The sequence below is a fragment of the Astatotilapia calliptera genome, chromosome 20 (assembly GCF_900246225.1).
Source record: "Astatotilapia calliptera chromosome 20, fAstCal1.2, whole genome shotgun sequence".
Taxonomy (NCBI): Eukaryota; Metazoa; Chordata; class Actinopteri; order Cichliformes; family Cichlidae; genus Astatotilapia; species Astatotilapia calliptera.
In genome coordinates, this window is record NC_039321.1 from 30500865 (window position 1) to 30526145 (window position 25281).

A 25281-nucleotide genomic window follows, 5' to 3' on the forward strand; every position below is an offset into this window, starting at 1 on the left:
TTTGTTATAGAATGACTTGCTCTGAAAAGCTCACAGAGTTTGAGTATGGTATTGTAATACGATCCCACTTTTGCAGCCAGTCAGTTTGTGAAATGTCTTTTAGATATTTCGTGATCTGTAAGCGGTAGAATTGGAAATGTTTAGGAACCACAGCAGCTCAGCAAGTGGCAGTTTGTGTAAGGTTGTAGAGCGGGGTTGCCAGCTGCAGTGCTACAAACCTCCTCTGGCATTAACATCAGCACAAAGACTGTGCACAGAGAGCTTGGTAGCTTGGTTTCTCATGGCTAAGCAGCTCCTGTATGTGTGTTTTTGTCCATATAGTGTACATTGCAAGTGTATCTTACTCAAATCCCAAAACAAGACATGTTGCTTTTATAATATTTTATAATCATATATAATATCTTCACAAAAAAAGGATGGCAGTGACCTTGACCTTTGAACACCAAAAATCATTCTGTTCATGTCAATATTTGTGTCCAAAATGCTTTAAGGTATTCCTAAAGAATCCATGAGAAGGACACTTACATTCTGAGAGATGGATGGACTGACACTACACAGCTTTCAGCCATGGCTGCTGCAATCACAGAGACTTGCCAATAAAGCTGATCCGAAAAGCAATTCCTCTGACATATTCGACCAAACACATATATAATTCCCAGTTTCCTAAAGCTGTATGTTGAGACAGGGAACCTCAGTGTGTGAACTGCGGTTGTATTTGCACTTTTGTCTCCCTGAGAAAATAGTGCCAGTGAAAACACAAAGAGCTCATGATTATTTAACTGGAAGTTGTTTTCTTTTCTCCACAAAAACTATCATCTAGCAGCAAATTTCTACATGAAGTTACCTCCAGTAAGCTCGACAGGTATACTGATGCTATAAGGTGTGAGCAGGACCCACTCACTGTTTAAAAATAGAGAAGGCCCTGACAGTCCTACACAAAGCTTCACAGCCGAGACCTCTGTTGAAATGGTCTCCAGCCTTATGACTCTTATCCAAAACTTCAATCACTGCTCCCTTCTCCTCCTCTTCTCTGCTCCTCCTCCCCTTTCTTCCTCTCCTTTCTCTCTCTCGGGGGAGGGGATTTTGCTTCTATAAGTCTTTTATCGCACTGAATATTTCACAAAAGTGTTTTTCTTTTCTCCTCCTTGCACACATACGCACATTCCTGACTTTCTCATGGAAGAGTTCTCACTTTGACTCCCTCACACTTTTCACATCTGTCATCTTCCATGTTTGCCTCCATCCTTCATTCTTCCTTTTTCTTGTCATCTTTATCACAATCGTGTTTTATCCCCCGAATGCTAGTGTAGCACGAATGTTTATTCTTTTTTCCCACTAGAGTTGTTTCCTTCTCGCTTCCTTTCGCACTCAATTAACCCTCTTTGCTTCTTCCTCCCTCATTTCAACAAACATCTCCTTCAGGTACTTTATAACATCTTTTCTGACTATTCCAGGAATGCATTTGAATATATGGGCCTTAAAAGGATTTAGCACCTTGTGGTCAATACATTCTTCTGTTTGGCATCTATACCAGCTTCCTGCTTCATTTATTCATAACGTATGCTTACATGGATAAAGCGAATAGTGCATCTGGTTGAGTTAATTCAGTTCTACGGCTGGAAATGAGTTGCAATATGTTTGGCTAAACTTGAATTATTAATTCCCTAGTTCAAAAGAATCCTTTTAAACAGGATTGGCTGCGTACGTCACTGCTACAGGAAACCAGCAGCCAGCTTCATTTGGTCTCCACACCGGTACCATTTTTACTCTGGTAACTTGTACAGCACGTTATGAGCACCTTTGCACTTTGTTGAATGCACTTTAACTAGAACTTTAATTGGCACCGCACTTTAAGCATAGATTTGCACACCTACAACCATTTGCACACAAGAAGTTCAATTATTTATTGGATATGTATTGAGTATTTTAATTATTAGCAGGTAGCCTTTTGTTCCAGGACCTGCACAGCTGCTCCTCATTAAGAAGTGTGGCGGTTCCCTGTGAGGAGAAAAGAATCGTTACCAGGAGCAAATACAGTCTGCTGTTGTCTCTCTGGGGAATATTTATGTGTAAAGAAGTTTCTTGCTGAGATGTGATTACTCACCTGTCTTTTTGGTGTCCTGTCCAGGCTGTTTGACCAAATTAAACCTTTTCAAGGTTGCAGAGAGGCCATGAGTTAAGAGAGTGTGGGGAACGTCTGTACATGGGTTTTTGGTGTTTTTGGTGTAAGGTTAAGAAAAAAAATATGTAATTGTTAATAAATAGTAGTAAAATATATATGTTTATTTAAGAGAGTGCTTGTTGTATATAGATGGTGCAATGTTTGAATTTGGTAAACTCACCTGTGAGTAAATAATGGTTTCGTCCTTTAATAGCTGGCTGCCATTTGTCATTAGACAGAGTGTGGTTTGTGCTGCTGTTGGAAGGCTTGAGCTGTCATTAATAGTCCATGGAGTTGTGTCATATGTGGACAAATAACCCTCTCTTGCCTCAGTTCAATTGGGGCGACCGTGGCTCAGGGGTGTTGGGAAGCGCATCTGTAACCGGAAGGTTGCTGGTTCAATCCCCGGGCTCTCTGTCCTGGTCGATGTGTCCTTGGGCAAGACACTTTACCCTACTGGTGTTGGCCAGTAGGGTACTCACCTCCCTTTGGAAGAAGAACAGAACAGAACCAGGCTCAGGGAGGGGCGGGGCCATCTGCTGTGATTGGTTGGGGTGAGAGAAGGAAGACGGGATAGAAGATGTGCTGTGGAAGAGAGACAGAGGTTAATAACAAGTATGACTCAATGCAGAGAGGTGTACTAACATATAGTGAGTGAGGAAGGTGACTGAAGAAGAAATACTCAGTGCATCATGGGAGTCCCCCACCAGTCTACACCTATTGCAGCATAACTAAGTGAGGATTCAGGGTCACCTGAATCCTCAGCCTTCATCTACACTGTAAATCTAACCACAAAAGACGGCCTTGTGACAGGTCTGCAGAATTAGTCTATTTTACACCAGTTGTGTCTGTTTGTCTCATCAATTCAGGCCTCATTGTTTTGTGTGCTTTTTCTGTCTTGAAAATAAGAAATTAAAGTTTGTGAATAATTTCAGTAAAGGCTCTTATCCAATACCAGAGTACAATCACTTCTCAAAATTTTCCAAAATTAATTTGGAGGCATCTCAAGTGGATCGCTGTCATTCTGACCACAATAGCCCGCCTCCCATTTCCCTCTCTATCTTTTCTTTCCCATTCATCGTCATCCGCTCCTGATTGTGGTGACAAGCGTACAAGTCAGACATTATGTTGAATACAATGTATATCCAGATTTTCAAATGAAATCCCATTAGAGGATGTGGTTAATATTTCATACAGATGCACAAAGCTAAGAATGTACATGAGCCTGCATTAGCCTCAAGCTAATTCTACCAGTCATCACTTACTGTGAATCCTATGAACAAGTTGAAGCTTAAAAGGTACAATAAAAGTCTGCCAGCCTGAGAGACACTGCTTTTTAAAAAATCTATTTCAGTCTATTATATCCTTACATGACTTGGGAAGATATGCAGTAACAGAAGAAAAAATGTGCCAGGCAGCAACACAATACAAAATAAAATGAATGTAATAAATTTACAGACAAATTCTGTAGAACTTTTTTACTATGTGTGTGTGTGTGTGTGTATATATATATATATATATATATATATATGGCTGATGTGGTCTAACTATGAGTGCAATACAAGTACAAAAGTGCTGGTTCTCTGACCTGTGTCTGTGTGTGTGGGGAGGAGCCATCTGTGTGCAGTTACGTATCTGTCCTGAATATATGCCCAAACTGGATCATGCTAGCAGCCATATATCATCCTCATCATCCTCTCCCTTGCTGCCTCTTATTTCTCTTTTTTTCCCCATCTTGATTATCTTTTTTTATCCCATCGCTTAACCCCTGTCTCACCCACTTAAACCTTGAGACCAAGCAACCGCAAGTCTTGTGCTTGTCCAAGTCACACACAGACATGCACGCGTGCAAGTGGTTGTGCATTTGCATTCAGATGGTACATAATAGGTGCCTCTATTATAGCAAAGGTATGGTGTTTGGTTCTCTTTCTGCTTAAACCCATTTCTGATATAATATTTTCATATCATCACATCACAAATCGGCTACCACCATTTCCATTTGCAAAAAATAATAAATAAATTTTAAATGTAACAGCTGCATCCTTTGTCCTTTTAATTATAAATGCCCCTTGTTTAGAATTGAATTATGTAGCTATGCGTGCTTGTGTGAGGGATAAGCCTTCGGGATGCAGATTACTGCAGAAGTGGAGAAATGTTACGGCCACCTCGCACAAACTAAGAATCTGAAAACTCACAGACAACCCATGGGAAGATAATGAGAAGCCAAATTTGGCTGAGAGGAAAAGCTGAACAGATTGTTTCAGGTTAACATGCACTGGAATATTCAGAAATGTGAGGCTTAACATACCATCAACTGTATTATTTAGCAAAAATAAATAAATAAAAGGCTACTGTAATGAAAGTAAGCGCCCATCTACAGCCACAAGATGTTTTGTTCCTGTCTAATAACTGATGAAATGAAGTCACCATAATAGAGCGCTGCTTGGAACCTTTTTTTAAAAACATCTTGCAGTCGATCCAGGAGTTACAGCTCACGACAGGCTGTATTTCATATTCCCTGCTGAAGTTTTTATTGATCGAGGTTTGGCTCAAAACAGTCAAGAAGAATCTTTGGATAACTGTATGAGACACACGGGCTATTTTGATGCACAGCAGCAAAGTGACCTTCTGTTCTTGGTCGTACAGGCACATTTACTTCAATCTATCACTATCTGGCATCATAGTCAGTAGACATGCAACACGTGATGTAAACAGAGGAGGAGAAAGCGAGGGGAGTGAGCAAAAGGAGTCAGTTGCTTTGATGAAAATTAGCAGAACAGCCGGGTTGGGAAAACCAGCAAGAAATGTTTGTTTTTTCATTCAATTTTGTGCACATCTTTACGTGTCTCTTTTACTGTGTCTTAGTTTGTTTACTGTATGTGTGCATTGTGTGTGGGTGTGTATGTGCACGTGTGTGCCTGCAAAGCGAGGTGTGGATTGAGCCTCTCATTTGAAGTCCAGGTTTTTGGAGAGGCACTCTGTGCGGTGCATCCAAAGGCCATGTTTGGTCACAAAAGGAATGAATTAATGCAGTCGTGATCAATGGAGATACCCACAAAAACATTAACGTCCGCACTGACACATACACCGATGGATGCTGGGAAAGAAGGTTTTGCAGTTTAATTTATTCACCTGAGAATAATAACAAGTCCAGTGGCAAAGTACGTGTGCATGTGTGTTTCTTTTGTGTGTCTGAGTGCGTGTAGGTGGTGTTTGGGTAGGTACATTTGTGGTTCTGTATGTGTTGTCAAAGACTGAAGAGGGATTTGTGTGTGTGTGTGTGTGTGTGTGTGTGTGTGTGTGTGTGTGTGTGTGTGTGTGTGTGTGTGTGTGTGTGTGTGTGTGTGTGTGTGTGTGTGTGTGTGTGTGTGTGTGACAGCTCTCTCTCCACATAAGCATCTCTTGAGCATCTGAAAGTGGATTAAGTGTAACCAAAAGTGCCCCAAACACACGCAGAGAATTCACGTTGGTTGATAAAAGTTGCATCAGCTCATGGCCCTAGAGGGAGCTGCGTTTTGACACATTGTGTATTTTTTAGAGGAAAACCACTTGACAGAGGTTGTTGCTCCTCCCTGGTGACCCAGTCACAAACACACATCTACAGTACACACTTGCACACTGCCTAAAAGATTGTCACGTAAGCTTCCTGCATGTCTTCCTATGAGTATTACGGCATCCCTTCATGATCCCAAACTCATGAAACATATCCTCTCTCTGTCCTTTTGGCTTGATCGAGCATTTCATGTCGACACGGTGTGACGGGGTGAGGAGCTGACAGGCGACGTTTAATTCTTGGTTCTGTGTTTGGCACTGGAGCATTTTGCAAATGTTTCCTAGCAGGGAAGCGTGAACATTAAGCGTGTGATTCCACACTGGCATCCATTACTGAAACCCTTAATAAAACATTTTGGCTTGTTGTTGATTTTTCATTTCTGTAATTGCTGTTCTGAGGTTATTGCTCTGACAAAGATACAGACACAGCACAATCAAGAGGAAGCGTTGTATAGTAGCTCCAATTAATAACACACTTGAAGAATGTGTCACACACTTTTATTGTTACATTGTAAGCTCTGATTAATGCTGGAAAACACAGAAGTGAAGTTCAACAAGCCACTTGGTCTCAACAGAGACTCTGACTCTGATTTGGTTTTTGTGTCGATGCGTTTTAGTGAGTGCACAAATGTAATAAACTGATGATAAAATGCTTGGTAATGGTTGATGTTTTTCATTTGTGCAGATGTCCTATTGTAGAATCAGAAAATTTACTGACAAAATAAGAGCAGACAAATGGAGCCCACAGCTTCTAAACATTGCTTGTAATGCTCTTGTGTTAATGTCAGGCTGACAGAATTACAATTACAAATCAGTGTTGTCTGAAAGGTCCTTTTCCCTGTGTTCATTATAGTGTAAGGCTGGCAGTTTCCAAGCACTAATCCCCACATGGGTGAGCATTTTTAGACATCTCGACTTCCTGGGAAAGAAATACGAGATTAGTGGGAAAACAAGGCCAGAATTCTCAGAAAAATAATTAAACATTTGACTTGATTTCATACAACCAACACCTGCCCCTGGAAAGAAGGCTATTGCATTTCACTTCTGGTGATGAGTCAGATAGTTACTGATTATTTGGGAAAGTCAAGAATTTCAGTCCATTATAATACCGGTTAAATATACGCCGGTTTAAGCAGCCAAGAAACAGATCTACATTGAGGTGGCTCAGGCATATGACTAGGATGCCTCCTGGATGCCTGATATGTGAGTCGTTCCCATGGGCAGGAGGTTCATGGCAGAACCAGTAGACACTGGAGAGGTTAATTCTTTCAGTTTGCTTGGGAACACCTCACCTCAGTGTTTCCCTGGAATGGCTGGTGGAGGTAATTCTGCTTTAGCAGAAAAAGATGGATGGATGGATAAAATGGTACTATAATTAGAGCTGGGCGATATGAGATTTTTTCATATCACGATATGTTTTTTTCATTTCAGGCGATAACGATATCTATCACGATATAAGCCAAATAACTATATTTGTAAGATTTAAATGTGCCGTTGCTCACAAGTAAAATGTGAAATAATCAGCAGCTTGTTTTTAAATATTTATTTCCCATAATAAGTTCAACAGGGTAGATGTACTTAAGGAACATGAGACTTTTTCAGATAAATAAAGGCAAATATTGCAAACTACACAAAAGGCAGCCGCTAAAGCGTTTAAGTTTCAAAATAGAACAAACGAAACAGACTAAATTGTCAATTCCACTTAGAAACAAAGTATTAATTCTAAAAATAAATCTTAGTTTGTTTTACAGAAGAACAGACAAAACTGACTAACTTTTGTCAATATCAAATAAACTGAGAACTAAAAGGAAATTCTCAATCTCTCCTTGTTGTATAGCTGAGCTTTTCAAACAGTTTTAACAGTTACTTTAGTCTGACAAAAGCCGAATGACGAATTAGCGCTTCCAGTCAGAGACTGAGGCTACGTCCACACGTACACGGGTATTTTTGAAAACGGAGATTTTCCGTTTTCGTTTTAAAAAATAATCCTGTCCGCACATAAAGGGAGAAATGAAGGAAAACGCTGCTATGAACATGCCAAAGCAGCAGGTGGCGCTAGATTCCTAACCGTGCAGAAATGTTGGCCAATCAGAAGTCTAGAAGCCTCGGTGGGAAAAAGTAAACAAAGCTGCGGCATAGAAGCAGAACCGAGTCGTATGTGTGGACAGACAGTAACTGTGTGTATGTGTAAGCATTTAAACACTGCAGAGAGTAGAATTAACAGTATTGTAGAAATTCATTTCACCGAAACAATAACGTGGCGCACAGTGTGACGCATGCACCAGTTTATTGTATTTCCAGACTTGCTTTCGGCACAATTTACAGTGCACGCTACTCTGTTTTTTGTCAGACTTGAAATAGCCGAAATACCTTCAAACTACGGAACTTCTATGGCTCTTCCGTTCGACAATCTCTCCGGCATTGGAACCATCATCTGTTTTCTCTTCGGTCACGCTCGGTTGATTTTTCTAGTCGGCACACTCATTTCCTCCATTACGTGCTGGCTCCATTACCCGCTGGCTGCTTCCCAAACAAACACACGTGCGGCTTGGCACTTGTGCTGTACGTAACAAGTGACGCGACGTGACACTGCGGCTGTGATTGGTTCGGCTCTGCGCTACTTTATTTGGATTGGCTGACCTTTTAAAAAAAAAAAAAAAAAAAAAAAAGAGGACAAGAGCGGCGAGGTCTATCGCGATAGCTTAATTTCTCTATCGAGTAAAAGTTATATCGCGATACATATCGTTATCGTTCTATCGCCCAGCTCTAACTATAATGTACACGTATTACAACACACAGTTTAAGGTTCACATATAACTTATACTCGACATCCTTATCAATGATACAAAACCTTAGGTGAACCCTTTAATACAGGGGTGGGCAACTCCAGGCCTCGAGGGCCGGTGTCCTGCAGGTTTTAGATCTTGAGGCCGATCGTGGCTCAAGAGTCAGGCGTTCGTCTTGTAATCGGAAGGTTGCCGGTTCGAGCCCCGGCTCCGACAGTCTTGGTCGTTGTGTCCTTGGGCAAGACACTTCACCCGTTGCCTACTGGTGGTGGTCAGAGGGCCCGGTGGTGCCAGTGCCTGGCAGCCTCGCCTCTGTCAGTGCGCCCCAGGGTGGCTACAATGTAGCTGCCATCACCAGTGTGTGAATGTGTGGATGACTGGATGTGTAAAGCGCTTTGGGGTCCATGGGGACTAGTAAAGCGCTAAATACAAGCCATTTACCATTTACCCTGGGTCAGCACACCTGAATCACATGATTAGTTCATTACCAGGCCTCTGGAGAACTACAAGACATGGTGAGGAGGTCATTTAGCCATTTGAATCAGCTGTGTTGGATCAAGGACACATCTAAAACCTGCAGGACACCGGCCCTGGAGGTCTGGAGTTGCCCACCTTGCTTTAATATTGAAAACCACAGATGAATTTGTCATATCTGCATCTTTGCGAAACAGTATCCAAAGATTAAACACGTAGGATCTTTTTGAATGTAGCATTTGTTTTGACCTTGGTCACAGCAAACAGCTGAGCAATCGATTAGGGTAACCAAATGTCAAGCAAAGTACAAGATGCACCACCAAGTTGTTTGCCAGCTAAACTAACAGTTGGTCTGTCAGCTGGTCCTCCGACTTGATCTACACTGAAATGTTTCAACAGCTATCGATGTCCATGAGATCTTTTACAGACATTTGCAGTTCAGAAAAACTGACTCATGCACATAATGTAAATGTTATAATGTTAAAATCCATAGAAAACACGTCACGGCAGCGTTTATGCATTCAGCTCAAATCTAGACACGTTACCTTTAAACTTTGTTTACTGTATTTCTGAACAGCAGTGATTTTATTAACTCCAGCTCCCAATTTTCCCGTTACCATCAGGCCTTCGGGTTTTCTTTAACAAGATTAGCAACGTTTTTGCATCGTAATACTTGTATTTATATAAAGAGGAAGGCATTAAAACAGACAAGGCAACACAACATGAATAAAACCACAATTTGGAGTGAATGAATAGAGGGCGAGGGAGAGCGAACGGGGGAGGTGGGGGCTCAGGCTTTTGTTGGTATAAATGTATTTTTTACAGTTCCTCTTTTATGAGAGAGAAGAAACTATAAACGTGTAAATGCACCAACATGTTTTATGCAATAGATTTGCATAATATATTCATGAAGTCTACTTTTTCACTTGCTTATGATCCTCTACTCACCTCCCTTTTACTCTGTCTCGCTCTCACTTACTGTCATGTGGAGCTCTGTTGTGATTTTCCATTCCGCTCTGGAGGAAGTGCTCGCTCCTCGTCTGTGTGTGATTTTGTATGCCACAGTATGTGTCCGACTCATGGATGAAGTCAGTTTTTGTCAGAAAGTTACTTACACAAACACACTTGGAAAAAGCTATCACTAACCATCATTCGGTCTGACAGTTGTATAGTTGTATAGGCACAGTGTGTGTGTGTGTGTGTGTGTGTGTGTGTGTGTGTGTGTGTGTGTGTGTGTGTGTGTGTGTCTGTGTGTGTGTGTCTGTGTGTGTGTGTCTGTGTGTGTGTGCCTGCAGGTCCTGCCTCAGGCTGCTCTGGTGTCAGAAAGAACAAGCCTGTCAGCCAGGTATTGCATCATTCTGCGTAAGCTACAGGCAAACACACACACACACACTTTTGTCAAAAGGTACTCTGTGGCCCCTCTCCCTGAGGATGCACTTACTGTGCAAGACCTGCACAGATGCACTCATCCACTCTCTTAATGAGGGGACAGAAAACAGAGGGCAGACAGTGGGGTGGGGGTTGAAGCTGACAGTATTACTATTACTGACAGAGTCGTAAAACGTTTAGAAACACACATATGTGTATAGATGTGTGTGTGTGTGTGTGTGTGTGTGTGTGTGTGTGTGTGTGTGTGTGTGTGCACGCGTTTTATTTGGATTGTACTTTAACACTATCAGAGTGAAGATATTTAGGAAAGAAGGAACATTTCGGCCGGTTCTCATCTGTTCACATTTCAAGTGTCAGGTTAGAATCAGGTTTAGGTTTGAGTGTGATAGTAAAACTTAAGGGCAAGAGCCCAACACATGCATTATGTCAGCAAATGTCTTTACAGAAATAGCAGTAAAAGCGACCGTGTGCAGCAAGATGAATTTGGCTAAATTTCCTATGTCTGCATTTGGAAAGAGGTTCCTGTCTCCGTCTCTCTGGGCCGATGTGATGAATTTTCATCAGTGTGTTTCCTTATTAAGCCTGTTTCTGCCATGCCTCGCAGTCACACAAACACATTAACTGTCTCTCTCCCTCACACACAGGCATCGATACACACACGCACACACACATAGACAGGCCTTAGATGAGAGCCACTCTATGAGAAATGAAGGAATTAGTGCTTATAACAAGCTCGAAGAAGACCCCTTACTGGGAGCGCAGTGGAAGAAACAAATGTAATAGATGTTGATGCGACACAGGAATCATATCCATGCATAACAGCCATTATGTGACATTTAGACACACATAACTCTTCATATTATAAGTTTACTGTCCAAATGTGTATGTGTGTGTGTGTGTGTGTGTGTGTGTGTGTGTGTGTGTGTATTTCAGATGATACTCCATTCACCGTCTGTTGTTCATGCTTGTGTGCTACAAGTAAATGTACTACATTTGATTTTTATCAAGCGCTGATAATTGGCCCTTCATCTGCTTCTCTTTCTCATACCTCTCATCCTTCTCTCCTGTGTACGCTGTCATGTCCTCACAACTCTTTTATTTGTCCCACTTTCATGTGGCAGCATCCTGATAAGGTCTGGGACCAACCTCTGCTGTGTGCTCTGCTCAATATGGGGCACACACTTGTCTACTCAGGCAATGAGCCTAGTAGGAATTGGTGGACTAATTTCTGCTTAATGGCATTATATTCTTACTGGGGATGTGCTTTGTGGACCAAAATGACATAAATGGCAATATGAAAGGGCTTATTTCCTAATTGCACCTGATGCAATTCTTACATAATGTTGTGGACTTGATGTGAAGGATTTTTAAACCCCCAAGCGTTCCATGATGAAAAGTCAATTTCAGCCTTGTTTTCTTTTCTCTGTGTTAAGTCAAGTAAATAACAGGAGCTCCTGACTGATCAATAAGGAACAGGCTGCAGCTGTCATGTCTCGTTATACATGGATGAAGAGGCACACGCTGATTTGCACACACAAAAACAAGCACATGAATATCAAGGCGAGGGCAGAAAAAAAACAAAGATATGGTTATTATTTTTAATCGTATTAAAAGTATGAAACATGGAGGTAATGATTTGCTTAATAACCCTCTCAAGGCCTTTTAGGGACTCAGAAAATGACCTCCTGTCACATAATAGGTTTGTTTGTACATTTTAAATATATTTAATCGTCTTACTCTCACACACACCAGTTTGCTCCGTGGTGTTGTGGTCACACGTTCATCTACAAAGCAAAAGATCCCAGTTTGGTCCTGAGGGAGACATGAATCCTTTTGGGGGCACCTGGTGCAAAAATCTGTCAAATCAAACATGTGGAGCTACCTTCAGCGGTGACCCCTTGTGAAAAAGGGAGGGGGGGGGGGGTCACAACAGGATAGATTTCTTTTCTTTCTCCAAATTCTTCCTGCATATCAGTGGCTGCTGTATCAGTATTAACCTCCGATGTCGCCTCTCCCTATCCCGGCTCCTCCATTTCTCAGCCTGGGTTTGAAATGATCACCTTTACAGGTTGACTAAGTCAAGGATTTGGAAACAATAATGACACAAAAGCTTTCAGGACAAGTGAAAGACTGAGAGAAGAAAGCTGGAGAGGCAGGGAAAGAGATGGTAAATGGCCTGTATTTATATAGCGCTTTACTAGTCCCTAAGGACCCCAAAGCGCTTTACATATCCAGTCATCCACCCATTCACACACACATTCGCACAGATGAAATGGTTAAAGTGAAAACATGCTATTCCTGGGCGCCTGTGTTGATGCTGTGAGGTAGGCAGAGTGCATGTCTAACACTAACGAGGGGCCGATATATTCAGCATGCTGCTCTGCCAAGGACAGTTGTAGCGAAGCTCTGAAAAATATACTGTCTCTGCGTATGGAGGCATATGCAACCTGACATGCGAGGCCTGTCATGTTTCGTTCAAGCAAATCTGCTGCTCTCATTCTTCTCCGGAGGCAAACATCGACATACTTGTTAATATTTTCCTTCACAAACACACACACATGCAGACACGTACACTTTGGTGCCGTTTATCTTATTATACTGTGCATCTCCAGTCACCTCTTAACAAAGGCAGTGCAGCATGACTTAATCGAATTGTGTGGATATCAGGATTTGCATTGTGGTGATGAAGATAATGACAATGTTGTCGATTTGCAAGCAGCATCAGTCTGACAGTGACAAGGACACACTGACACAACTAAGCACTTGACTGACAACACAAAAAGCAGCTTCACACAGCAGTGGGTGAAATATTTACATAACATCCATTTGCAATTATTCTCAGCTTTCTAAAACTGGCAGCACATCCAAAGGGAAAGTAGACATAGCGCCTTGTCACACACAGCGCATGCCTACTGCGTTTCTTCGTGTCTGTTATTCTGTTTGTGTTTAGCCCTGAGACAGCGTCGATTTGCCGATAAGAAAGAGACCGTTTGCTTTTTCTCCAGAGAGGCCGACTGAGCCTGTGCCAAGTGGGACAGAATGGCTAAAGACATGAGTGGCGTTAAATAGCAGAATCATAACCTTGACGCCAAGAACCTCTGAAACACTTCCTGTATGAGCCGATAAAAAGCTGTTCTGTTCCATTTTAGCCTAAACACAGCACTTGTGAACAGCCACACAGACACCCACAAACGCAGAGCTGTGCACCGGCAATTTGATTTAGGGGTGCCGAAGATGAAGTGTGATGTCTCGGATAGCTCGGTGCGGCTTCACACCGAAGTGTGCGTGTGCCTGTGTGTGTTAATGGGTGTGCATTTTATAAGAATATAAGGAAAGTACGCAGCAAACTCTGCAGTTGTTACAAGGCTGCCTTTTTTGTTCCCTGCCAGCGTTTCCTGAATTCTACATTATTAAGTAATGTCGATGGACTCTTATTTAAAATTTCAAAAGTTCAGCTGAAGTGAGTTAAGATCCATGTAAATCATGTTATTCCCATTTGTGTTACAGTTTTGTTTAATTATAGGAGACTCAGTGCTTATTTTGACCACGTTTGACAGTGTGAGCTGAATTGAGTCTCCTGAGCTCTGCGCTTGTTACGTTTTGTGGTCTAATTAGAGGCAGTATGAAGGGACAGTTAGTTCCTCATCCCTCAGAAACACTGACTTATTTTGTAAGTACTGAAATCATACATTAGTTACTCCCTTCTTATTAAAATGAAAAATATAAAAATACATTTTCCCACCTGTAGGTGCTCAGTCATGTCTCCACCAGAGATGGGCAGTAACGCGTTACTGTAATCCGATTACTTTTTTCAAGTAACGAGTAAAGTAAGGGATTACTATTGCAAAACGGTAATTAGATTACCGTTACTTTCCCGTAGGAACGCTGCGTTACTGCGTTACTAAAACCGTGATTTATTGCGAGAATGTCTCATGACAGTGACGTAAGCGAGTGCGACGTTCGTGACAACAGCTGTGTGCAGATCAACAATGGATCACATATCAGTGCGGAGAGAGTATGAGCGTGCAGCGTTTAAAGCGTGGAAGTACTGACCTTACTTTGAGTTTGATTCCATAAAAAGTGACAAAAACATTAGTGTCCGCTGTGCGTGGGAAGAAAACTTCTTTTTACACCAACAAAACCCCTAAACAAGCTCAGAGTGCACAACGACGTAATGGGAAACTCACAGAGAAACTCGCGGATTCTTCCACTGACCGCTGCGGCACACCTGCACCAGGGTAACCCTCCGCCTGCCCCACTCCTGCTTTACAGGTGAAAATAGAGCAACAGGACCGCTGAGTCTTTGACTTTATTTATTTTCTGCTGTGTTTTACTTGCATCTATTTGAAAGACTGAGTGTAAAAACAGAGGTTAATAACAGATATTAACCTCTGTCTCTCTTCCACAGCATTTCTTTTATCCTGTCTTCCTTCTCTCACCCCAACCAATCACAGCAGATGGCCCCGCCCCTCCCTGAGCCTGGTTCTGCCGGAGGTTTCTTCCTGTTAAAAGGGAGTTTTTCCTTCCCACTGTTGCCAAAGTGCTTGCTCACAGGGGGTCATGTGATTGTTGGGTTTTTCTCTGTATCTATGATGCGCCTTGAGGCAACTTATGTTGTGATTTGGCGCTATATAAATAAAATTGAATTGAATTGAATTGAAAAACAAAAAAATTTATTTTATGTGCTGGAATGTGCAGAAAATAGGTTTAAATGTTAAACTAATTTATTCAAGTCAGAGAATGTTGCATATAATTAAATTTTTGCTTGATGCATAAAGTTAAAAGATTAAAACTAATAAAACAAGTTAAAAAAAAAGAGACTTTTCCATTTGATTACATTTTGTATGATGGATTATGCAGAAAAAGTAGAATTGGGCTGAAAGATCTATCACTTTATCACCTCTTCAGGTTGTAAATTGTGTTTTTAAAAAGTAACTAAGTAACTAAGTAATTAATTACTTTTGAAAATAAGTAATCAGTAAAGTAATGGGATTACTTTTGGGGGGAAGTAATCAGTAATTAGTTACTGATTACTTTTTTCAAGTAACTTGACCAACACTGGCCTCCACATAGCGAGTTTGAATCACAGATTGACCATTAGCAACAAAAAAAAAAGGCATGACTGAAAAAATCTGGAAATGTTAAAAGGAAACATTTCTTGTGATGCTGAGACTCCCACATCACACAGCAGTCAGACCTGCTGATTCAAAGGCGAACCTGCCACTGAGAGATCAGTGACGGCATCGCTTAGAAAGGCTGGAATGTTGCACTGCACTTCAATGCTTTCATTTTATCCCTGATATCGTGCTACCTGCAAATCTGTGGCACATATTCAGGCTGGTGGCTGTAAATGTTTCTTACAGAGAGGTTGCCCTGTCATGCCTTCAAGTGCTTTCTGACTCCGGGGACATCCTTTCATACCCTTACCAAACACAGTGAGTCTGACAAAGCCTGTTAACATATACACACATACAGCCACATGTGCCCACACTTACACTCACAAAGAAACACACTCACCTGTGCAAGCATTTGCACACAGATAGCTGTGAAGCTGTGAGGTTGATAGGTACTCTCAGTCTGCCTCTGCAGTTCTGTTTCACACTTTGTTCTGTTCTCATGTACACTATTTTCTCTATCCACCTTTCCACTTAGTCACAGTGCACTTTTCACTTTGCTTTTCTGTTCCCATTATTTCTCACCTTTTCCCTCGTCTTCCATCTTTTCCAGTCCTTCCCTCTCATCTCCATTCTCCTCATATCCTCCATATATCTCCTCCTACTCCTCGTCAACTTCGAGGCTCGCACTGACTCAGTATTCTGCAGGTACGGTGTTTTTATGGCAGTCTGAGAAACATTCTCTGTTGGCACAAGGAGAGAAAAGGTGAGATACACTGTAACTGAAAGAAAGTACCCTGGACTGATTACATCCCTCCAAATGGAAAGCACAGACAGTTATTTAGTGTTCTTTTTAAGGCCATCCACATTTCAAACCCTCTGGGAATTTGTACTTCACACAAAGAAGTGAAGTGCTTCATTTTAAGTTTCAACTAAACCGACACCAACTGTTAAACAAACTGGAGGAAAAGTTTTTAAAAACGTTAATGCCAGTGTAAAGGCAGAAACAGATTTATTTTAATAGTGTGTATAGTGTCTGCAGATTGGGACAGAGCAAGAAAGGGATGGGCTGAAAACGTAGCATCTCAAAGTTCTTGGCAAACCCATTTCCTGACCCTTCTGAAGAATAATACTTGGGGCTTGGCAGCCTTTACTTTATTTCAGCGGGTACACTTTGTTCCCAGAGGGATGGATGTGCTCCATTCATGCCAGCTTCACCTTCACCGTCCTGGACCTTGTCATGGGATTGTTGTTGCGCTTACATAATCTTCTGGCAGTACTGTGCATTTTCACCACTAAATACCTCCCATCTCACCGGGGCACTACACTCACACAAGGATGGACATATGGATGCATACGTACACACAGGCACGCACCCTCCTGCTCAAACCTCTATCTGTACTTGCGACTTACCCGCATCAGCCTTTATACTTGCTCAGGCACACACTTTTATACGCCTGCACATACACACATTGTATCCCAGCACTCTGGATTAGGGGTACAGATTAAAGATTACGGCCAGCACTGGGATTACACAGTACTTTCCTGCCCCTCCTCCATCACAGGACAGACCCACCTCTGGCCCTATCATCTACACTGGTGATGTCATGCACACAAAGAGAAGAGAGAGGATTTTATGTCACTGATATTCATTCCTTAATCCTAAATTAGCACCCACAAAATGCCATTTCTGCTAAGGATTGTCTTCTCTCCTGTTATACATATCTGGCTATTCCTCTCTCTCTTTCTCTCTCGCTGTTACACAATAAACAATGAAGTCATCTTTACATTACTGGCTCTCTCAATGCAATTACTCACATTAATCAAAGCTCCTTCTCAAATGTCCCATTCCCTCCCTACTGCGTCATTTCCTAACTCAATTGAAGAGACTCGGAGATAGAAACAATAGAAATTATACAACAAATGGGAATAGGTTCGATATTAAGGCTCAGGTAACAGTACGTGATGGAGGAGAAGGACCTTGAGGATGCATGAGTGAAGTTTCCAGGGAATCTGTCTCCTACAGTAGATGGTGTGCTTAAAAGGTGTGGGTGAGGATTGCCTGAGGACTGTGGTGAGATGGTATATCGATTGCTGATTCACTATCTAGATCCTTCATATTCTACCTGGGCGTTTGGAACCTCCTGTGGGGTCACAAGCTATTTTAAGGTAGACATGATAAGAAGATTTTATATATAAATATACAGTATTACATACAGTATGTGCAGTGTTAACAGTATGAGTTACTATCAGGTGAAAAGACCAGTGCAGTATTATATACAGTATATGCGAGGCTAGCAGCAGGAGTTACGATGAGATAAAAGGGAAGCATTAAAAGTCATTCTGTGTCATATCAACACTGACAGACTGTGAACAAAAGAAATTATGTCATTAAAATCTAGCGGTGTCAGTCCAGCGATTGGTGAAGAAACCAGCTGCTTCAGGGATGCAGGGACACTGCCCTTTAGAAATAAAGTTTAACTTGAACTTGACAGACGTTGCACTGAATCTGCAGACTTTAGCAGAGTAAAGAGAAGCTTAGTGGGTAGCTTAGGGTCTGTTGACAAGGCTGGCATAAACCAGGCTGCCAGAAGCATCGGCATTCACATTTGTTCTGAAACTGACACGGTTGTATCTGTGGCGCTCCATCGTACTGTATATTTTAAAGACTAATAGTAATGACGCTCCTTCAGTCTCTTCTGACTTCAACAACTGGGAAGCTTTCACAGTGTTTCATCAGTAACTCTGTTCCTCTTTAATACGCTGGTTTTTGCCTCTCCGTTTCCTTTTATCTGTCTGTCACCTGAAGGCATCTTCAGAATAATTTACTTGACCCCAATAGTGAAGTGACTCAAAGACCTTTCTCTTCGTTTTTCATTTTTGTTTCTTTTTAGGTGAATGCCGTCATGCCATTTGGGTGCCTTGCCCTGCGAGATGGGCGAACGTATGACACCATATCTGATGTCACAGACAAGTATGAGTTCGGACAAGTCCTGCGAGCGTGAGTGCTATAAAGCTTTATGCACGGATTTCTTTTCCCTCCTCTCCATTGTAAACATTTCACAGGCACAAGGTTTTCATTCACCTCATGAGTTATTTTCTGAACTGGACAGTTCTCACCACAGCTTTGGTTTGGCATATTAGAAGGTTTCACTGCAGGAATGACAGAAGGTAACAGCGCGATGCTGGTGTGTAACAGAAAAATGTGACAAATTTGTCCGTTTTAGCCAATTGTCTCAATATTTTTTATTGTAAAAGTTCAGGAAACACATTGTTCGAAGGCTATTGTTTATTCACTGGATCTATTATTTATTCAAAAAATATTTAGACATATTGCGTAAAACCTCTGAAAATCAGTTTGCTGCTCAACTGGCTGAAAACGAACCATTTTCTTCTGCGCACCCCTTCGAGAAACACGAACTCACACACACACACAGGCAGGCATGCAAACCATACACACAAATACCAATCAGTGTAAAAGGCCATATGGCAACATCAGCATCTGGCCTCAGAGATTTCTGCTCATCTTTTATATAACACACACACGCGTGCATGTACACACACACAAACTTAAAAACACATTAAGTCAGAATTAAGTGCAAAGCTTTTGCTGTAGGCCTGTACATGTGCTTCTTAAAATTGTGTTTATCGCTTTTTCTTTTTCATTCTCATTGTGAAACATTGCAGTTTAATTTTCCATCACGAAGCTTCCCTGAATCCATTTGGGTGAAGTACTGAATGCCCCAAAGGCTCAAAACCTAATGCCGCCCAGCTGATGGGAGCTGTAAGACCCATTTCAACCCTTCTATCCAAAGCTTCACCTCCTAATTAAATTATTTCACTGAGTTTCACCAAAGCAGCCAGTGTACTCTTTGTGCCCCTAATTTGAATATTATTCTGTCTCTCCTGGACCGCGCTCTCATACAAAAAATATCAGAAACTTTCATCCTTCTTCCAGCATTTACTCTTTCTGCTGTTCTCAGTCTGTCTGTCTTTCTGTCCATTTCTTTTTCTTATCGCGTAGGAAGGAGTTCTGCGAGCTGTGCCTGGCAAAGGACAGACAAACAGACAAGGTGTTTGTCTGCAAGAAATTCCTCAAGAAAGATGGCAGGAAAGTCCGCAAGGCTGCCAAGAACGAAATCATGATTCTGAAACTGTACGCAATCAGTTTGTGAACAGATGGATGTATGATTGAGCAATGGAGAAAGGCGGAGAGGAGGAGAAGGAGAGAATGTTTGGATATACTAATTTTCAAGTGAAATGAATTGTGCAATAATTCTTGTTGATATTGTAAGCTGAGATGTGAATTGTGCTTTTTGCTTTATTTAGTCACCTGACAGACTCCTTAGCACCTTACGTTTGCACGTAGCGTCCTACAGCCTGTGACTTCTTTTGCCTCTTCCAGGGTAAACCATCCAAACATCCTTCAGCTGATAGATACGTTTGAGACTCGGAAGGAATATTTCATCATCCAGGAGCTGTGAGCATTTCTTTGAACTTTTCCACCGATTGTCTTTCTCGCGTTAACATCATTGTCAGTATCTGTTTGAGTGTCGTTTTTGTGCATGTGCCGTAACACAAATCCAGCAGCTCGAGGGTAGGAGTTGAGTCTATCCTCTTATTACTGTGTGCTCTGTTGTTCCCCTCAGACACAGGGGAAGGTGTTAGATTTGATGAGATATTTGCTCTTAGTAACACTCAACATTACTCAGTGCTCCTGAAGCACTGCTCTGCTACAAGAGAGTCTCTGTGGAGAGCTTGGGATCGATACACTAGAACTCACCTAATCCACATCACTTGTGACTTGCGCATTTTGATATTTGCAGCTTTATTTGAAAGCAATAATAATGACTGGAGCAGAGTGGACACATTATTTATGCCGTGTTACTGAAACAGAGAAAGACAAACTGCACTTGCAGTCATTTGTGTGTACATCGGGCTATTTATGTGTAGCTCACACATTAGCCCAGGCACCAGACCTCCTGCTGGAAGCATTACATGATAATCATTGTCATCGTTCATCTCAAAATGTAACTAAGTATGTTAGAGTAATGACCAGAGATGGGCAGTAACGCGTTACAAGTAACGTGTTACTGTAATCTGATTACTTTTTTCAAGTAACGAGTAAAGTAAGGGATTACTATTGCAAAGTTTAAATGTTAAACTAATTTCTTCCAGTCAGAATGTTGCATATAATTACATTTTTTCTTGATGCATAAAGTTAAAAGATTAAAACTAATAAAACAAGTTAAAAAAAGAGACTTTTCCATTTGATTACATTTTGTATGATGGATTATGCAGAAAAAGTAGAATTGGGCTGAAAGATCTATCACTTTATCACCTACTCAGGTTGTAAATTGGGTTTTTAAAAAGTAACTAAGTAACTAAGTAATTAATTACTTTTGAAAATAAGTAATCAGTAAAGTAACGGGATTACTTTTTTGGGAAAGTAATCAGTAATTAGTTACTGATTACTTTTTTCAAGTAACTTGACCAACACTGGTAATGACTAATAGTATCGTTCTTAATTGCTCAGCAGTGCTGGCTCCAGCCTAGCAGAGAAGGTTGTTTATCCTTCGTAAATAAAAGGAAACTGTGCTGCAAAAAGACTGAAAGTGGTTTACAGTGTTTCAAAATAGCCTTTTACATGTCATGGGATTTTTAGTAATACGTGTACTTGTGCCTGTGTGCACGCATGTGTGTGTGTGTGTGTGTGTGTGCGTGTGTGTGTGTGTGTGTGCCTGTGTGCACGCATGTGTGTGTGTGTGTGTGTGTGTGTGTGTGTGTGTGTGTGTGTGTGTGTGTGTGTGTGTGTGTGTGTGCGTGCGTGTGTGTGTGTGTGTGTGTGTGTGTGTGCGACTGCACGCAGTGCCACAGGAGGAGATGTTTTTGACTGGATTCTGGACCAAGGGAACTACACAGAGAGAGACGCTTCCAATGTCATCAGACAAGTCCTGGAGGCTGTGGCATACTTACACTCCCTCAACATAGTTCACAGGAACCTGAAGGTACATGCTGACTGCCTTTCTGTGTCTTATGGCGTGTGTGTGTGTGTGTGTGTGTGTGTGTGTGTGTGTGTGTGTGTGTGTGTGTGTGTGTAGTGAGTGCCACTACCATAAAAAGATAAAAATAGATTAGTGACTAACTAACTTTGTCGAGTGAGCGCCGTCACACTCCAGAAAGCAATATTAAGTATTTAGTCAGCACAAAATCTTTGGAGACACATAAAAGCATACTTCTGCCATCCCGGTAATGACTGAACGTTTGATAACATTGTTACCACGGGAGTAAACACTGTCTTTATGGCTTGAAACAATCTCTAGTGACAGACACGCATGCAGAGAGATTCATATCTTTAGCGGACATCATCAAACCATTAGGAATGAGCTACAACATCTCGTGGGCTTCAGACTCCCTCTACTGGTAAAAGATGAAATTTTATTTTGCTTAAACCTAGGGGCAGAAATCAGATTATAAACCAATCAAACCAAATCAAAATCGAATAAAAGTGAAATTGAAATAAATGCAGGACTAGAAATGACTTCTTACAGGGAAACCAATACTTGTGTTAGTGTGTTTGGGTTTGGCTTCGTCGTGGTCCAGAAACAACATGATAATTTGTTGCACATATTCCAGCTACATTGCTAAATCTGCTGGTTCATTACATCTTAATTTTGCTTGTCTTGCTAACAGGTTGACTTATCAGTGTTATTGTTCTGACTTAAGCATGCCTGATGTGAAAAAAACTAAATTGCCTCTTAATCTGGCCTAATCATAACACAAACATTCAGGTGAATAGAGCAGCGTTGCTGTGAACTTTTCTTTTATCTAAGGTTCTAGAGAAAGTCTTTTCATCTTAGTGAATATCTTTGTGATGACTGCTCACTGCTAGTGCTGTTAGCTACATTTGGCAGAGTCAACTACTTTATTTTGCTGGACCATCTTGAAACCTAGATTGGGATTAAGGGATCGTCTTTACATTGTTTTCATTCTTACTTATTTAACAAAATCTTCTCTGTGGCCAAAGCTAATACTTGATCCTGTGCAGACCATTTGAATTAGTGTCCCTCGTGGCTCAGTACTAGGACCACTTTTGTCTTCTATATGCATGCTGCCTCTGAGACAGATCCCTCACAGCCACATGCCCCATCACAGCTATTTAGATCACACACAGTTATTTGTCTCTTTGCAATCAAAGGTCTACACACCTCTATAAGTGACATCAAATGATGATTACTCTTGTACTGATGATTTGCACTGGAAGGCTGTCAGTTTTGCCTCGATTAGCCCACTAATGACTTTTAAGTAAATGGCCTTGAGCTATATGATATCAAGGACTTATTAACCCCTTGTGTGTTATTATTACCTTACTGGAACTGTTTTCGACATATCAGGATAACATTTAATGCTACAGTTCCTACAAAATAGAAGTTAAGTCGATTAAAATCATCACCTTTTGGATTGTTAAGAATTTTCACCACTGTTTTGTCTGAAGGTCTTTTAGTTGTGAGATGTTTGAGGGCTCTCTTGCATGCACTGGATGTTTCACATCCCTCCCATCTGAATAGATTTTTCTCCTGAAAAGCTTTCTTTGGTCTACTCAAACACACTGCTCCTAAAGGCATCTATCTTCACTGGCAAACTAGTTTTGCTCCAGTACTCATTTTCGACAGGAGAGATTTGTTTCCTGAGCTGCTGATTACATACAAGAGTTACCTGCAGTCATAGTTTCTTGCACGCATGAAGTTTTGTAGTCTCACCTCTTTGAACTTGAATATACTGGAGTTTATGCAGCTGTTAAATTATTTGGAGATCCATTTTCGCAGAAATGTGTAAGCCAACAGTTTTCATGAGACTCACTAAATTTATGACCTCTTTGTGCAAAAAGTACATAAATGTACATTTACCATCGTTCATTGTAAGTTATTGTTCCTGTTAAGTCCAATAGTACAGAGCATAAAGACTGACAGTTCTTTGGATTTGTACAAGAGTTGTTTTGGCAAATTTGATGGACATTCACTTGGTCCTGATCTGTTAAAATACCCACCATCAGATATTTAAACCAGTGGCCCGTTTCTTTGACTCCATGGTGTCATTTAGTACGTGTGAAATTGTGTAGGAATGCTATTTCGTTTCTCATTCTCTGTAGCTGGAAAACCTGATGTACTACACAGAAAACAACCATAACAAAGTAGTTTTGCGAGATTTCTACCTGTCCAGATTTGAGAACGGACCAATCACGGAGCCGTGTGGAACACCGGAATACCTGGGTAAGTAACTCCAGACATCACTTTACAGTGTGTGGCTTTGTTTTGGAACCAAATTTTCTTTTCAGTTTTTCTCCATCTATTATCCTGTTTTGTTTTTTCCCATCTTTGTTTTCTTCTGTTGTGTAAATGTGACTGAGGACTTGTTTTGTTTTGTTTTTTCTCGCCTGTCCCATTTGGTTCTTTAGCCGTCAGAATTGTTGTCTGAAGACCAACAAGGATACCCAATGGATTTACTTTGCCAAATGGATCATCGTGGCATTGCCGTATTGGTCCATTTGGTCAATCTTTGTTTTTATTATTTATTATATTTTATTTTCAGATGTTACAGACGGGACAGACATGAGTGAGAGATAGGAAAGGGAGAAAGAAAGAGGAAGGAAAGGAAAAACAGAAGGGGAGAGGGACAGTGAGAAAGGGGGGGAGAAAAAAAATAAAAATCTCCTGGATCACCTGTTGAGAGAAGAATAGAAAACAAGCAAAAAAAGACAAAAAAAAAACAAAGCAACATACTAAACACAACACCATCGCATTAATCTAGCTAAGTGTAAACAGCAGTAAATACTAAATATTCAATGTTGTTGTGCAGCACGCAGGACAGATGTGCTTCGAAGTAGCAGCCAAGAAAGGTGTAATTTGGGTCTACGAGCAGTGAACACCCGTGTGCATACCTGTGTGGATCAGCATGCTTGTATTCCAAAGGTTTCTCCATGTAACGATCTGCTAGGGAGTGTGGGGGGGCCACAGCCCCGTCCTCCAGGGTGTGAAGCAGGTATGGAGGAGATCAAAACTCCAGACATCCAGAGGCCCCCAGAACACAAGAAACCAAGGAAGACCAACAGAGGGGCAGCCGCGCCACTGTTCCAGTAAGAGCTGAGGAGAGTCCCAGATGAGGGTTCACTCAGCAGCCGCGGAGCAGAAGCCAGGGGGAGTTGCAGTGACGCGCCCGTGAGCTCCGCTGGCCGCCAGCTGTGCCTGAGTGACCGAGCCCCAGGCCGAGAGGCCGGGGGCACCCCACCCCCGAAGGGGCCCGAGCGAGCCCCAGGCTCCAGGCCCCGATAAGCGGCCGCCAAGGAGTGAGCCGGTGTGTACCTGGACGCCCACCCCCAGGTGACTGAGGACTTGTGCTACTGAGCATTCAGAGTTCAACCCCAACAACCAGCCAGTACACCGACAGAAAACATAAGCAGAACTGCAAACAATCAAACTCTTCTATTCTATTCATCTCATTTCATGTGCGCTGTCTCTCCTCTCTGTGTCACTGAGATTTATGTGAGGGCAACTTGAAGTACACGACTGGGCCTTGGCCTGATTCTCTCACCGAAATGCCAGGACAGTTATTCATGATGCTGAACTGAGTAATTACACTAATAAATAAGGGAAGCGAATAGTGGCCCTGGTGGGGAAATGATGCAAACAAATAAAAAGAGGGAATTAAAACTGGAGATAGCCTTCGGAGGTAAGTTGCCCGTGCAGCTTAGAGGCATAAATATGGTGTGAAGGCTTGTAAATAAAATCCTCGGACATTTCTCTGCCTC

General features: G+C 41.6%; 1 protein-coding gene across 3 annotated transcripts in view; it reads left to right on the forward strand.

Moving 5' to 3' along the window:
- Positions 1-25281, forward strand: part of camkvl (CaM kinase-like vesicle-associated, like) — a 44959-nt gene that overhangs the window by 13203 nt on the left and 6475 nt on the right. For 2 of the 3 annotated variants that reach the window (XM_026153383.1, XM_026153385.1), the window contains exons 2-6: positions 18371-18477; positions 19501-19632; positions 19882-19956; positions 21346-21484; positions 23626-23746. In XM_026153383.1, coding sequence (XP_026009168.1) covers positions 18383-18477; positions 19501-19632; positions 19882-19956; positions 21346-21484; positions 23626-23746 — 562 coding nt within the window. In that variant the 5' untranslated portion in view covers positions 18371-18382. Of the gene's footprint in view, positions 1-14617; positions 14635-15725; positions 15798-16089; positions 16185-18370; positions 18478-19500; positions 19633-19881; positions 19957-21345; positions 21485-23625; positions 23747-25281 lie in introns of those variants that run through there. The other variant, XM_026153384.1, reaches the window with a different exon arrangement.